At 48.4% G+C, this 15,510-nt stretch overlaps 1 protein-coding gene across 3 annotated transcripts in view; it reads left to right on the top strand.

Annotated features, from left to right (window-relative positions):
- Positions 1 to 15,510, top strand: part of TTC28 (tetratricopeptide repeat domain 28) — a 504,341-nt gene that overhangs the window by 394,657 nt on the left and 94,174 nt on the right. For all 3 annotated transcript variants that reach the window (XM_043498375.1, XM_038373837.2, XM_038373838.2), the window contains one exon: positions 3,717 to 4,224. In XM_043498375.1, the coding sequence (XP_043354310.1) occupies positions 3,717 to 4,224 (508 nt within the window). The remainder of the gene's footprint in view (positions 1 to 3,716; positions 4,225 to 15,510) is intronic.

Below are 15,510 nucleotides of genomic sequence, written 5' to 3'. Positions count from 1 at the left end.
CAGGATCATAATCCATCCTTTCCTTTCCCAGTCCTCCATCCATTTCGCCCTCCTTTTTCCCCTCCCCACCTCACAACTCTCTTCCTCCTCCGCTCTTCCCCTCCATTATCTGAAGAGTTAAACCCTGGGCGTTCAGTGGGGCAAGTCAGGCCCCTTCTGCCATGCCCCAAGGGCCTTGGCCAAACCATAGGCCTTAGGCTAGCTCTTCTTGCTGTGCCTGGGGATGATGTTGGACTAAGTGATTACAAGCCCCGGGAATGAATTGCTGCAATAGCCCAAATCTCTCCCTAAGGTAATGATCTGGGGACTTTCTAAATGCTGCTTCTCAGTGTGCAGTGTGAGAGGTCTCTGGAGTTGTGCAGCAGTGCTGAGATTAATCTAGCCCTGTCATGTCTCTTCTCCCCAGCTACTGCACTTTGGACAGGCTGAGTCTGTTCCCAACTGTGATCAATACTACTTGGCCATGGCTCTTCTCGCTGACTAATGTGCAAACAAATGTCCCCAACAAGCTTTGCAAGGCCGGTTCTTATTGTTCCACCACACGATTGTCAGTTTTCCCGAGTGGCACCAGGAGTTTCTAGCTACATTGCAGTTTGCTGTCATGACTGCTCAGGGACTGAGAGAGTTGCCTGCTCCTGGGCTTAATTGAGGCTGCAGTGCTAGTAGTGCAGGGGGTTGTACTGCACTGGGCTTTAACTATGTCAAGAACAGGCTACCAGTATCTCATGGTCAGTAATGGATACTTCACATGTCACCAGAGCTGGTGGGAGCCCAGGTGTATTTTATTGAGTCACAGCCTGTGCAGGGCCTTACACTGTTTTGTTTAGAGCCTATACACGGTTTCTAAGTGAATACATTTTACCATTGGGCTGGGAATTTAGATACAACATTGAGCCATTTTCACTTTAATGAAATTTCACAAAGCAAAAAATTTTGATTTCTGCCTCTAGTTGTAAAGCAGCCTCAGAACTGGCTCCGTCAGACCCACCCTCAAATAACTGCAGTGCCTTGTTAGAGTTTGCCAAATAGTTACTTCATTAAATTGCTTGCGAACTCTTTCCAAAGAGTCAAATCTCTTTCAAGATGGTATGAAACTAACATGAATGGAATGGGGCCTCCTCCCAACTCTGCTTGTTGCTGCTGCTACACGGATGAAAACAAACTGGCCCTGCTTGGGTGGATAACCCTGCATGCGGCGCTCCGCCAGCCTGTCAGCGAGAGTGTCTGGGAGGCCACTATCATGTCCAGGGTAATGAGGTACTGCACCTTCTCACTTAGTTGTGGAGCTTCCATTCCCAACAAATTCAAGTGCATTCCCAGATACATTAATATTCTGCTGAGATCTTTCATCTTATGTTCAGCTAGCTGGATGACAAACTCTTGGTAATGGCCTAAAACTTCCCAGCATGGGGAGAAGTTAGAGATGGGTCCAGGAGCCAGTCCAGGAATGTTCTGTGGGGTGCCCCATAGAAAATATTTTTCTGAGCAAATACTGTAACTGCCTTTTTATCAGGACTCCCTCTGCATGTGAGACAGGTGCCTTCATGTCTGAAGAGAAGTCTTCCTTTTCCACCCTATCATTGTGCAGAACGTGTCTGTCCAGCGGTCCTGCCTGGGCATTGGTGCAGCCCACCAGCCTTTTGATCCCAACAGAAATGGTCTCTTCCTTTTTCAACAGCCTTCCCTGCTACACAGTGTAAACCCTTCCTTTTGAAGGAGTACAGTCAGGCCCCAACCCCCCTGCCAAAGCCTGTCTTTTAGGCTTGTTCTGGTGCACACTAGCTGTAGAGGGTGGATTGGAGCAGCATGTCCCACAGCCAAGTGTAACTTCCAGCCCAGGCCAGCTTATTCAGACTCCTCTCCCCCACAGTATCAGAGATGTGAGTAAGAGCAGGTTAGGGGAATTGCTGCTTGCTGCTACGTTTTCCATTCTGGGGCAAGTTACAGCAGCAAAAGTAACGTAACTTTCCCTCCCTTACAGCATGAATCGAGAGCATTAAACCCTAGATGGCAGCATCGGACCAAAGCCTGTCTCAGCTGTGCCCCTGGTGTTGGACTGCCGGAATTCCCGTCCATCCTGTTCTCCTTGGCTAGCAGATCAGGTCCAAGGCTAAGACTCAGGAGATGTGGAAGGGGAATCCTCAGGACTCTAGCAGGAGCACTTCAGAGACCCCGAGGAAAGGGGGAAGGTTTCAGCATCTGACTTCCTATTCCAGGAGCGTGCGTCGGCCTTGCCAGGGGAACCGCAATGTTTTTAACATCAGCGGCAACTCTGCTGCTCTCAGATATTTGCGGCCTATTGTGTTGCATGAGATTCATCTATAGCATGGAGTGAAAAAAGGAAGTCACCGCACATTCTGGCAGTTTTTATGGTATAATTAAGCTGCCTACCAGGATCCCTCAGGGAAAGCAAATGCAGCTTTGCTATTTATGGAGCTGGCCGAGGTGGTGCTTTCTGGCCAACTTTCATATCTTATGACCTATAAATTGTGTTTAATAGCTAACCTGTTGCCTCAGATTCTTGTATCAGAAAAACTGGTTTCCTTTTTAATCTGTTAATTTGCATCAGCACAGCACTTACAAATACTTGATTTGGAAACATTAGTCCATTAATGTTGCTAAGCATGGAAGTAATTTATCGTCTGCACTATCTGCCCTTTGCTCTGGCCCATAGATCTTCCTGACACTGCATTATTCTTCCTCCTGTGATACAATTTTAATAAAAATAGTCATTAGGAAGGCTCCTCTGGTCTTGGATGTTGAAAGCCCTGAAAGACGAGTTGCTGCCGAGAGCCTGTAGCTAGTCGTAACAGTCTAGTGTAGCTCCCAACGCGGGGACTTGAACCAGCTTTCCTGCTAGAGAGGAACACTCATCTGCTGCCTGTTCACAGCTGGGTGCATGTGATGGGGTGCCCAGGAAGGGGTTAATGGCCTGACAGGGACTGAAGTGGAACCCTCTTGCCTGCTGGATGTGTCCAAGCTGGAGGTAGGGCCCCAGCTGTAGAGAACAATCAGGAAGATCTCAGTATATCAAGGACAAGTGGCAGGCAGGCTGGGAGGGAACTGCCTTTGCAAAGGTCTGTATCTGCTGGGGGAGACGTGACTTCCAAGGGGAGAGGATGGCAGGTTCTAACAGCCTCTTCTGGTGGCGTGAGTGGGAGAAGTTTCCAGGGTGGCTGGGGACAGACCTCAGCGCACACTCAGTGCCATGATACTACTTGACATGTAAAAAGCAGGGTTTTCCTCCTAACCTCGCTTGGGGTGAGTTTCCTGATATTGCCAAGTTCCTGCAGATTCCACATTCTGTATTACCCCAAAGTCCCCAGGCTTTGCAGTGCCATGGGTTTCCCCACTACGTCTGTCAGGGGATGGGAAGGTATTGTCCCTCAATCAGAGAATCCCAGTCCAGTTCTCTCTGCCAGCCCTCCAGGTGTCCTCCCTGCAGCCCCTCATTGCCACAAGCTGCCCTCAGAGAAATGCCCTAGCTGCTGAGAGCCACAAACAGCACATTCCCCTGTTTGGCAGCTGGGGATTTTTCTCCTGAGTATCGTGTTGCAGGTGCAGATAGCCAGGTTTTCACTGGACCCTACAGGAAGCAGAGCTGGAGTCTCCCTGGAAGAGTTTGTTGGAGGCTAACAAGTGACTGTTGTATGTCTCTTTGACTTGACTCTGTTTCCACAGGCTCTCACTCTCACCCTTTCTCTCTTGTCTTACAGGCAGCTTCCTCAGCTCTGAGCAGCCTGGGCCATGTGTACACAGCCATTGGTGATTACCCCAATGCACTGGCTAGTCACAAGCAGTGTGTTCTCCTTGCAAAGCAATCCAAAGACGAGCTCTCGGAGGCCCGCGAGCTGGGTAACATGGGGGCAGTGTACATTGCTATGGGGGACTTTGAGAATGCGGTGCAGTGCCACGAGCAGCACCTGAAGATTGCCAAGGAGCTGGGGAACAAGCGGGAGGAGGCACGAGCCTATAGCAACCTGGGCAGCGCCTACCACTACCGGAGGAACTTTGACAAGGCCATGTCCTACCACAATTATGTGCTGGAGCTGGCTCAGGAACTGGCTGAGAGAGCCATTGAGATGCGGGCCTATGCTGGCCTGGGCCATGCTGCCAGGTGTATGCAAGACCTGGAGAGGGCCAGGCAGTACCATGAAGAACAGCTGGGCATTGCTGAGAGCCTGCAGGACCGAGCTGCTGAGGGCAGAGCCTCTTCCAATCTAGGTAAGTGCCCCAGGCTGTGTGGGGAATAGTGTAACAATGCCTAACTACATGGTCTACTGCAGGGAACTTCGCTCTGTGTCACCTTCTCAAATCCCTTGCTTCCCCTAAGCCAGCTGCTCATCTCAGTCCCCTTCATTCATAGGTGCTGGAACTAGGAGAGCGGGGCGCTGCAGCACCCCCTGGCTTGAAGAGGTTTCCATCATATACAGGGTTTACAGTTTGGTTCAATGGCTTTCAGCACCCCCACTGTACAAATTGTTCCAGCAGTCCTGCCTTCATCCCAGCAGCAAGAGGGCACTTTGCAGGTTCAAAGTGCCAAAGCAATATGCTCCTGGGCCAGTCCTTTAACGTGTCCAAGTGGTGGAGTGAAAAACATGAGGTGACTGCAGAGCAGGGAGTGAAATAGTAAGATGATGAGTTTGGGGGGCTGCAAAGGTGAGCCAAGAGAAGGTTTTAGGGGCAAAGCAGGTGCGGCAGCATGATAATGTCAAGTGGGGAAGAAGGTATCATGATTTGCCATCTTGTCATAGGTTTGGGACTCATGCAGGACATCAGGCCCAGCTAAGCACTCAGGTGTGAGGGTGGAGACATTTCACGGACCAAAGGTTGGCTCTGCTCGTTAACCATACAAAATGCAACTCCTCACGTCCTTCTCGCTAACCCAAAGGGTGCATTGTCCAAATCCCAGCAGAGCTGATTTTCAAAGCAAGCGCAGAACCTAACAAGTTTTGGATGATGATTGTTCTTGTGGGGAGGAGACGTTAGTGTCCTACAGTTACCACTAGAAGTAGGATTTAGAGCAGGGGTGGGCAAACTTTTTGGCCCGAGGGCCACATATGGGTATGGAAACTGTATGGTGGGCCATGAATGCTCACGAAATTGGTGGTTGGGGTGCGGGAGGGGGTGAGGGCTCTGGCTGCAGGTGTGGGCTCTGTGGTGGGTCCAGAAATGTGGAGTTGAGTGTGTGGGAAGGGGCTCCAGGCTGGGGCACAGGGTTGGGGTGCGGAAGGGGGGGTGAGAGCTCTGGCTGGGGGTGCAGGCTCTGGAGATGAGAGTTTGGGGTGCAGCAGGGTGCTCCGGGCTGGGACCCAGAGGTTCAAAGGGCAGGAGGGGATCAGGGCTGGGGCAGGGGGTTGGGGCGTGGGAGAGGGTCAGGGGCAGGCTCCAGGTGGCGCTTACCTCAAGCAGCTCCCAGAAGCAGGGGCATGTCCCCTCTCCAGCTCCTATGCAAAAGCGTGGCCAGGCAGCTCTGCATGCTGCCCCGTCCGCAGGTGCTGTCCCTGCAGATCCCATGGGCCATGGTTCCCGCCCAATGGAAGCTGCGAGGGTGACACTTGGGGTGGGGGCAGCATGCGGAGACCCTTGGCTGCCCCTACATGTAGGAGCCAGAGGAGGGACATGCTGCTGCTTCCAGGAGCCATGCAGAGCCACAGTACGCATGGAATGGTGCAAGCCCCTGCTCTCCGACTGGAGCACCAAAGCAGGGCAAGCCCCAGACCCTATTCCCCAGCGGGTGCTCGAGGGCTGGATTAAAATGTCTGAAGGGCCGCTTGCGGCTCCTGGGCCGTAGTTTGCCCACCCTTGATTTAGAGGGAATGCCGCTCTACTGCTTCTCCCTTTCCCTGGTCCCAAGGTGGGAATTCAGAGAGCACAGATCGTTCTTGCTGCTTTTGCTGCGACTTTTGACATCGTGGACTTTCCTGTCGTAGGCGACGGTATCCTGGCTGTAATTCCCTTCAGCAGTCCAGGTGTGGCTTGGGGGGCAGGAAAGACAGAGAAGGGCTGTTGGGATGATGAAATGCTGGCAGGCCCCGGAAGTGCAGTTCTAGCAGGCAGCCCTGCACTGTAAATTAGCTTCTGTTTCTGCCTGGCAGTTCGCATTTGGTTCATTTGTAGACGCTAATTGTACTCTGATGTTATCTGCAGCAGGTAATTGAAATGGGCTTGATGAATTACTTAATTTCCTTTAATAGCTGAGTCTTCAAGAGCTGAATAAAGAAGATAAGGTGAACTGGAGAAAACACAACAGCCCCAGCTTTCTAATTAGTGCGCTGAGTTTCCTTTTTCTTTACTCAAATTATGGCAAATGTGTAAGGCTAAATGGGTTTATGATGCAAGAACCCCTTTGGGGCATTGACCTTTAAAGAGCCAGTGCTGAGCATTGATAACATTTCTGTTAGTATGATAGGGGATCTGATGGCCAGGAGGTTTGGAAAGGATGATGCTTTGAGTCTGACCTTGTATAAGGGATGTTTGTATAAGGAATTTAGCAAAATACAAATGCAAATACATTTAGCAAAGAGCTAATTACGTTCCCCGTGTCTCTGGCAGGTGCTGTGAGATGTCTTTTCTGCGGGTGCGCATGAGAACTACTCTCTGGGTTCTGCTGGCAGATAACAGGGCAGGAGAGGCGTGTTCTGGGCTCTGCTGGACTGGAGTGTGGAGCATGCACCCAGAGCTCTGCTGGGGTTTGGGGCATGCATGCTGGGCTCTGCCAGCTACAGGGGTGGAAGTGCTTCTGTGGCTCTGGCGGATGTGGCGCTGTGGGCTCTGCTGGCTATGAGCAGGGGGAACATATGCCTTGGGCTCTGTTGGCAGTTGGGGGCTGGGGGCATTCATCACTGACTTTCTCCAGGTCACTTGGAGGAGGCCTCTGGATTCCTGTCAGTTTTGTACGTTAAGCAGCTGAGCCCTCGGGCCTCTAGGCCAGAGTCAGTTATCAAGAGGAACATGGCACTGCCTTCAGAACTCACCAGAGCAGTTCTCTAAACCATCACCCAGCTAGGACTGTACCTGGACTAAGCCCCCAGTGTCTTCTCCAGGTGAACAGAAGAGAATCCCGGATCTCTCCCACTCATGTAGTCATTGATCAAACTCAGTTTTACAGGTGTAGAATTAAAGGCAAGTTGCTGTCCATAGCCAGTTTTGCCCAGTGTGGCCTGGACACTTTCCTTGCATGAGAGCAGGAAAATAGTGTTCAGGTGCAAGTTAAGTATCACTGCGTTAGTTTGATAGCAGGAGAAGGTCTCCATTAGGGTACCCTGGTAGCGTGAGCGCCTTCCTGGGGCGTGGGGGACATGGGAGTGGGAAGAAAGTGAGCAAGAGATGATCTGTGGGAGATGGGAAAGGAAGATTCCATTTCTAAGTCTCTCAGTCTAGCTGAACTTTGCATTAGCTACAGCCACGCTGTCCATCCCTTGTATGAATGAGCCAGTGGACGCTATCCCTCTGGTTTGACTTCAGGAATCCTAGACCAAATAGAATCCCGTTGACCACGGAACACAGCTGTTGGGCCGCAGCACCCTGGTGCTTCTCCAGGATAGTGCTGGGGAGCTGCTCAGGGGGTTTAGTCCAGCATGTATCAGTAACGAGCTACTTACAACTAGAGGTGAGAACTGGCTGGAGAAAGGGGGAATCGGGAATCCTTTACTGAAGGGTCTTTGAAGGGTGCCAATGAGAGGGCACAGCCACATGGGGGTTCTTACCAAGAGGGACTGCACTGAAATGGCCTCTGTACAATACAGAGGACAGATTGTGTGTGTGTCTTCAAAGGAGGCTAAACCTTCAGCGTGAGGATTTGCTGCTTTTCTCCTCCTCTGCAAAGCATTTACTCCTTTGTGGGGCGCTTCCCCATATATCTCTGCATGTTCAGTTTCTGTCACTGAAAATGTAGTGTGGGGAACCAGAAGCTAGAATTGGTTTCCTCAGCATTGTGATTCCTTGCATGAGTGTTAAGAGGTGTGATTTCTGGGTCACTCTCTCTCCTCTCATCCTGTGCGACACATGCAGTGGGGCAGAGTGAGTCCCCTTTAGGCTTGGGCGGGAGACATTAGGTCTGAAACTGAACAACGTTTCTTCTTACTTGCCTGTGCCTTCGATACATTCTGATGCTCTGTTTGTCAGAGCCATGAAACAACCCTCTTGGCACAGAAATATTGCAAAGAGACGGGTTTAGCAATCCTCTGCAAGCAAAACTTTTAATGGTGGCTGCTTAGCCTTAACCCTGAAGGCCCCATGCACCATTGGCTTGTGTGCACGCGCTTGCTCTCTCTTCTGCAGACCTGACACAAACTCACTTAGGTTCTTAATGCTCTCACCATTTTGCCAGCTCAAAAGCCCATGAGGCAAGTTTGGATTAGAAAGTTCTTCTCAGTACCATTATTATTCTTATAGCAGCTTTATATTTAGTGATATTTTCATCAGATGATTCCAGAAATTCTTCTGTTGAACAGTGAGGGGTTTCAATGCAGCAGAAATATTTTTCTTGAATTGTGTTTAAGCTTAAATGTAACTTTATCAGTAGTGCTGACTCAGCCCCTCCACGCTAGACTTTGAAACAGCCTTTCTAGCTTCTAAATGTAGGATCTCGCGTATCAGTTGATACTTTAGCTGTACCTTTCTGTCCTCCTCTCTGTAAGAGTTGTACTTTGAGAAATCAAAATGTGTAGTTCTTATTGAGAAAGTCCATTAATGTTGTTTAAAATGCATCCAGTACCAATTAAATGTTGTCTTAATTGTCTTTCATCTAAGCCACATGTAAAACAAAACCTCATCAAAATAACCACACTGCCAGCCAAAAATGTATCTGAATGTGTGTTTCTGAGCCAGAATGTCAGTGTTGGCCTCTTTGCTGAAACAACAGAAATTTTTGTTTGCGTTTCAGTGATTGAGATGGAAGGCTCTCCTTACAGTATTATCTAATGCAGAGTGAGACAGAGACAGCATCTAACATAGCCCAGCTGCTGGTGTGCTCTGCAGAAGATAGACTGTGCTCTGTGAGTCAGTAAGCAGAAGGTAATGGACTGAGGGCAAGTCGCAAGTTATCAAGCCCTTCATAACAAGGAGATGTGGAGTTTAACCAGGACTCTGACTGTCAACCTTTGCAAAGCAGATGGTGTTTTCAGATTCCAATGCCCCATCTTGAGAGCTGGCTTGTCAGCCTCTGCAACTCTTAACTCTGCTTACTGCCATGTAGAAAAGGCACTTCGTGTTATGAGCAAAGGACTGTTTATAGTCTCTATAATTGCATATGGATGCTAAGCTTCTATTTCCCTCTGCATCTGCTTCCCACTAAATCCTGTATATGCTGCATATATTGAAATGTAAAAGCAGAGAGAGGAATTTATACTTCACTCTCAGAGCTAGGGCTGAAGGGTTCTGCTTTATTTTCACAGAGTGGAAGATTATAAGGGATTTAGCTCATTTTGAGAGAGAATCGTTTCAAATCCCAAAGTACATCGAATGTACTCAGCAATAGAACATGGTGTGTAGCATATGTGTTGTGTATTACATATGGGAGATGCATCGTATGCCACCTATACCACTGGCAGATGCAGCAGGCATGACTCCACTGAAGGCAATGAACTTTGTGCATGTGCACGTACTGCAGATGTCTTAAGTGCTGTATCTCAGAGGGATGCAGGGTGTTTTCCCCAGGTAGGTACAAGTAACTCTGCACTGAAGAACTAATTGTACTAACCCAGCCTTTAATCATAAAGGCGAAGTTGCATGGTACCTACAGTGTTGCGGTAGTGAGGCTCTATTTGAAGAGACGCTTTAATTATAGGCCCCAATGTTTTCAAGCATCTTGCAACTTTTTGGAGAAATAAAAAAAGACTCAGGTAAAATGTCTCAGGTTTATCCTCACCCATGGTGATTTTTTTAAAGTAGTAAAAATCCATGTAACCATTTTTGAGATTTACAATCATGAAAACAGTTTTCCAGTTAAGACTCTCCGGTTAAGGAGATTTCCCAGACCCCTTTTTAGCACCTAAATATCTAAAGAACAGCTTCTTTTGTTTCAGAGTAGCAGTCGTGTTAGTCTGTATTCGCAAAAAGAAAAGGAGTACTTTTGGCACCTTAGAGACTAACAAATTTATTTATTTAAATTTATTCGTGAGCTACAGCTCACTTCATCGGATGCATTTGGTGGCCACCAAATGCATCTGATGAAGTGAGCTGTAGCTCACGAAAGCTTATGGTCAAATAAATTTGTTAGTCTCTAAGGTGCCACAAGTAATCCTTTTCTTCTTTTGTTTGACACTGTCTGACGTCTCAGTGAGAGCCAGTGGTTTAAGCTGTTATTTTTCTCACTCTTCTGACCTTCCTGATTGCAGGTCAACACTCAACAATAGAATAACTTCAGTTATAATGAAAATGTGTAATATACAGCAATTAAAAATATAATTAAATATATTTGCACACATTAAATACATTTAGTTCTATAATAAGGGCCTGGAAATGCATCAAAATGATCAGAATCATAGAAATGTTGGGCTGGAAGGGATCTCAAGAGGTCATCTAGTCCATCCCTTCCATGCTGAGGTAGGACCAAGTAATCCTACACCATCCCTGAAAGGTTTTTGTCCAACCTGTTCTTAAAAATCAACAGTGATGGGGAGTCCACAGTCTCCCTTGGAAGCCTGTTCCAGAGCTTAACTATTCTTTTAGTTAGAAAGTTTTCCCTAATACCTAACCTAAATCTCGCTTCCTGCCCATGATTTCTTGTCCTACCTTCAGTGGATATGGAGAACAACTGATCACAGTCCTCTTTATACCAGCCCTTAACATATTTGAAGACTGTTACCAGTTCCCCCCCTCAGACTTCTCTTCTCAAGACTAAATGTCCAGTTTTTTTAACCTTTCCTCACAGGTCAGGTTTTCTAAATATATTATTGCTTCTGTTGCTCTCCTCTGGACTTTCTCCAATTTGTCTACATCTTTCCTAATGTGTGGCACCCAGAACTTCAGTTGAGGCTTCAGCAGTGCTTGAGTCGAGCGGGATGATTACCTCCTGTGTCTCACATACAGCATGCTTGTGAGTGCACCCCAGAACGGTATTAGCCTTTTTCACAGCTGCATCACCTTGCTGACTCGTATTCCGTTTGTGATCCACTATAATCGCAGATCTTTTTCAACAGTACTGTCACCTAGCCACTTATTCCCCATTTTTGAAGTGGTGGATTTGATTTTTCTTCCTAAGGGAAGTACTTTTCATTTGTGTTTATTGAATTTTATCTTGTTTATTTCAGACCGATTCTCGAATTTGTCAAGGTTCTTTTGAATTCTAATCGTGCCCTTCAGAGAGTTTCCCACCCCTCCTACCTTGGTGTCCTCTGCAAATTTTATAAGCATGCTCTCCACCCCATTATTCAAGTCATTAATGAAAATATTGAATAGACCCAGGAGAGGCTCCTTCAGGACCCCACTAGTTATGTCCTCCTAGTCTGATAGCAAATCATAGATAACGATTTTTTGAGTACAGTCTTTCAACCAATTGTGTACCCACCTTATAGTAATTTCATCTAGACCACATTTCCCTAGTTCGCTTCTGAAAATGTCATGATTATATGTTCAACATCTGAGGTTTAACCACTCGTTATGACCATTCTGATGTCATCAGGATTATTTTTGTAGGTTTGCAGAACACCCAGTAGGAAGTCTACTGAGACCTGTGATGTGAAATTAAATAGATAACAAACATAGCATAGATGATTCCACTGATGCTCGTAAAATGCAGCTAACCAGACTGCGTGCTGGCCAACAGGGATGGATTCAAACACAATCTAAGGTCTTGGGTAGAGTAGGATTTAAAATGTGATGTTAATATGTTCTAACTAATGCACTAAAAAAGTCTAGTGTCGACAACACCCAGTGCCTTTAACACATGCTAAATGAGGCAGTTAAAGACATGCGGGAGCCTAGCTAATTTGTGTAAACATCAGGCCTCCAGTCCTAGACTAGACAAAACCCAAGAAGACAGACTTGTAAGGTCTCCTTAGCTCTCTGGAAATGCAGGCTGCCTGTGCAGGGTTGTCTTGCCTTTGCTTTGTGGTCAGTGAGGGGAGAAGGATCTTGATCCACTGTGCTGTTTCAGCTCTTTAGCCTCTTTTAGGGTTGATGGTTCCCATTCATGTTTGTGCCCTTCAATATTTGCTTGTAGCTTAGGTTGCATTTATAATGATTTATACTTGTGTTTTGTAGACACTACAGCTGGTGCTTCAGATGGCTGTTTCCCTAGCATCCGTCTCTGCCCTTAGCAGTAATTGTTAAGCAAAGGAAGGAGAAGTCCCCATTGGTTCTAGGTTGTGTATATTTTGCTCCAATTTCACAGGTCTCAGAAGTGCTGTATGAGCCTTCTTTAGCTTTCCTTGCTCTTCCTCCCTAAACTCTGTTTGGTTCTGTGTTTGGACCTTTTCCCTGTTGCGTACTACTCCTGGATGGGGCCCAGGCACCTGGAAGAGAGCCTTTATTTCTTTTGAAGTATACAATTATAACTGTGTGAATGAGTCAGTAGCTTTGTGTTTTGAAGTGACAGTGTGTTTCTGGATTCTTCACGCTCGTGTGACCGGCACAGATGGTGAGACAGGCTCCCACCAGGCTAGCTTAGTGATAGGGGCTGCGGAGGAGGAGGAGATTGGAGATTCCAATTTTCTGCTCTATTATGCCACTTTCTCAGCTTTGTCTTGGGTAACCATTTGTAAACATTTCCTCATTGTTTGTTTTTTCCCTGTGGTGGTGGTAAAGAGACCGACTGGAACATCTGAAGCTGCATTGGCTTCATCTCCCATCTGCCTACAAGCCTTAATTTTGGCTGTTAAGGAAAGCAAAGAGATGTAATTGTTCTGGTATGTGAGTGTTTCCCCTTCCTGATTTTAGTTAATCTTGCTGTGGGGCCTGCTGACTGCATTGAGTGTGTGGCTTTTCTAGAACCTGCAGAGCAAGAAGTTGCAGGATGTTCCTTGTCAATGCAACTTGTTAGTGTCTCTGGTGCCTTTAATCCCAAAGCTCTGCCTTGGAATCATCATCTGTCGGGGGAGAAGAGCTGCACCTGTGCCTCTGAAGGGGGATGCCAGATTCCCTTGTCCGCAGGAGCAGCCTCTGTTTTCCAGGTGGTGATCTGTGAATCTCTGCTGCCCAGGGCCCCTTTTTGCAGGCAGCAGCCCTTCTCTGAGAACAGCCTGAACAGTGTGCTCTCCCCAGAGTGTTCCCAAGTTCTGCTGGCCCACAGAAGAGCCTTGCTCTAGGAATCCAGTCCCAGGAACTCTTCTCTGCCTCCCTTCCTGTGCAGGGCAGAGTGCTCAGGACAGGCTCCTCATCAACAACTCTGCCATCAAGGAGTTACTTCCCTTCTAGAAACATAGCATCACATCTCGTGTTGCTGCCTGTTGAGGGGATTCAGGATGCTAATGTCTTATTTTCAAACTGGACACAGGCTTTCCTCACCAGGGCAGTGCAGCTTCTAGTTACAAATGAGCCCATTGGAACTGAATGGGTGAGGAGCAGATTATTCTGCAGGCCCCGTAGCTTTGGTCAGTTCAGTGGCCACTACCACAGGCACTGATCAGTAGTGTCTGAGAGAACCCGGCTATCTCCTAGTCTGCAAATAGTCAGATCCTGGGGAGTGTGGTGACTGGCTAATCATGGACTCTTAATGGCAACCAGTATAAATTATTTCCTCCCATTCCTCCCAAGGAATCTGCATCTCTGGGGGTGTGTGAGCTCCAGATTGGGGAGCTAAAGGGCTGTGGCCTGCTGACTGTGCACCAGGCTCTCCTTAAAGGGTTTATGAGTAAGGCTTCGAGTCAGTCACGGATTCCATGACTTTCTGTGACCTCTGTGACTTCGGCAGCAGTTTGGGTGTGTGGGAGGGGACTCAGGGCTAGGGGCAGGGGGTTGGGGAGTGCTGGGGGGGTACTTACCTCAGGGTGGGGGGCTCCCACTGGCATGAGCCCACAGCTCCTAGGTGAAAGAGGGGCCAGGGGGCTGCATGCGCTGCCTGCGCTCACAAGGCCCACCCCCATAGCTCCCATTGGCTGCAATTCCTGGCCAATGGGAGCTGCACAGCCGGTGCTTACGGCGGGAGCAGTGTGCAGAGCCCCCAGGCCCCTCCGCCATCTAGGAGCTGCAGGGATGCATGGAGCTGGGTAGGGAGCCCCCACCAACCCTCCCCTCCAGCACCAGTGGAGGTCCCGGCCCCTGTACCGCAGCCTGCCCCCCCCCCAGCACCAGCAGGGTCCTTGCCACCTCCCCCAGCACCTGCAGCACCCCCGGGACCACCACTCCTCCCGGAGCACCCAGGGGCCCCCGCCCAAGTTTTAGTTAGGGGTATATAGCAAAAGTCATGGACAGATCATGGGCTGTGAATTTTTGTTTACTGCCCATGACCTGTCCATGACTTTTACTAAAAATACCCATGACTAAAACGTAGCCTTACTTATGAGAGCTTATTCTTGAAGGTGAATGATTTTCTCCCCCCCTCCCAGCCCACCACCACCACCAGCCTTGCCAACAAACTAGATTTTTTGCGTGGTGCTGTTTTGGAGTGAAGGCAGAGCGAGGCCAGAGAAATGAGGAGAAACAGACAGCAGGGAGGAGAACTGTATAGCATGAATCTGATTCAGACCACAAGCCTGTGGGGCTTTTCAGAAGCCAGAGGAACCTCGGCCTGAATAAGAACCTTATGGTCACCGTGCAGCAGTGACCTGGTCAGAGGAGACACAATGCTAATCTATGCCCCACTGCAATGGTCCAGAAACCTGGCTGCTGCTCCAAGCAGTCTTCACTGAGAAAGTGTGAGCTTTTGGTAACAGAAGAGCTGCTCTGTCTGAGAACTATAAACTGAGGCAAGAGTTTTCACACATGGGTGCCTGTAGCAAGGGGGCATGGCCTCCCTCCAACACTGACAGGGAGGCATGGCCACAACCTCCTACAGTGTCTCTAGTTGGACTTTTCCAAACACCTGAAGCTGAAATCAGTGTCCGGCTGGTGCTCAGCACTCCTTGCAGTCTGGCCACTCTGGATTAGGAACTTGTTCTTAGTTACCCAGCTTTGCAAGTCTGTTCTGAATCTTCAGTTTTTCATCTCAGTGTTACAAGGGCAGATGAGACATTAGCTCACAGGCCTGACCTGCTGGAGTCCCGCGCAGTTTCTCAGACACTGGTTCTGAAGCTGGGATGTTTTAGTCAGGAAACAGGAGCTGATCTGGGCTCTGGGGAAATGGAAGTTAAAGAAAGTGATGATTGCACATCCCATGGGGTCCCAAATGGTCCAGCATTCCCTGCATACGCACACATGCATGTGCTCTCTCTCTCTTTCCAAGGTTGTTATTGAGGGGCGCTCATGGATGCATCAGATCAGGAAAGGAGTTGGGGGGGGCTGAGAGGGGACAGTGCATTAATTATTTTTAAATTCCTTGATGCCTTTTAGCTCATTTACGTAACTTCAAACATGTCAGACTCGGGAGGAATTCGCAGAACAACCAGCTCTCTCCTAATCTCATGTTGT

Source organism: Dermochelys coriacea, chromosome 15 (genome assembly GCF_009764565.3).
Source record: "Dermochelys coriacea isolate rDerCor1 chromosome 15, rDerCor1.pri.v4, whole genome shotgun sequence".
Lineage (NCBI taxonomy): Eukaryota > Metazoa > Chordata > Testudines > Dermochelyidae > Dermochelys > Dermochelys coriacea.
The sequence above is the reverse complement of the archived record's forward strand: the minus strand, read 5'-3'. Positions and strand labels throughout refer to the sequence as shown.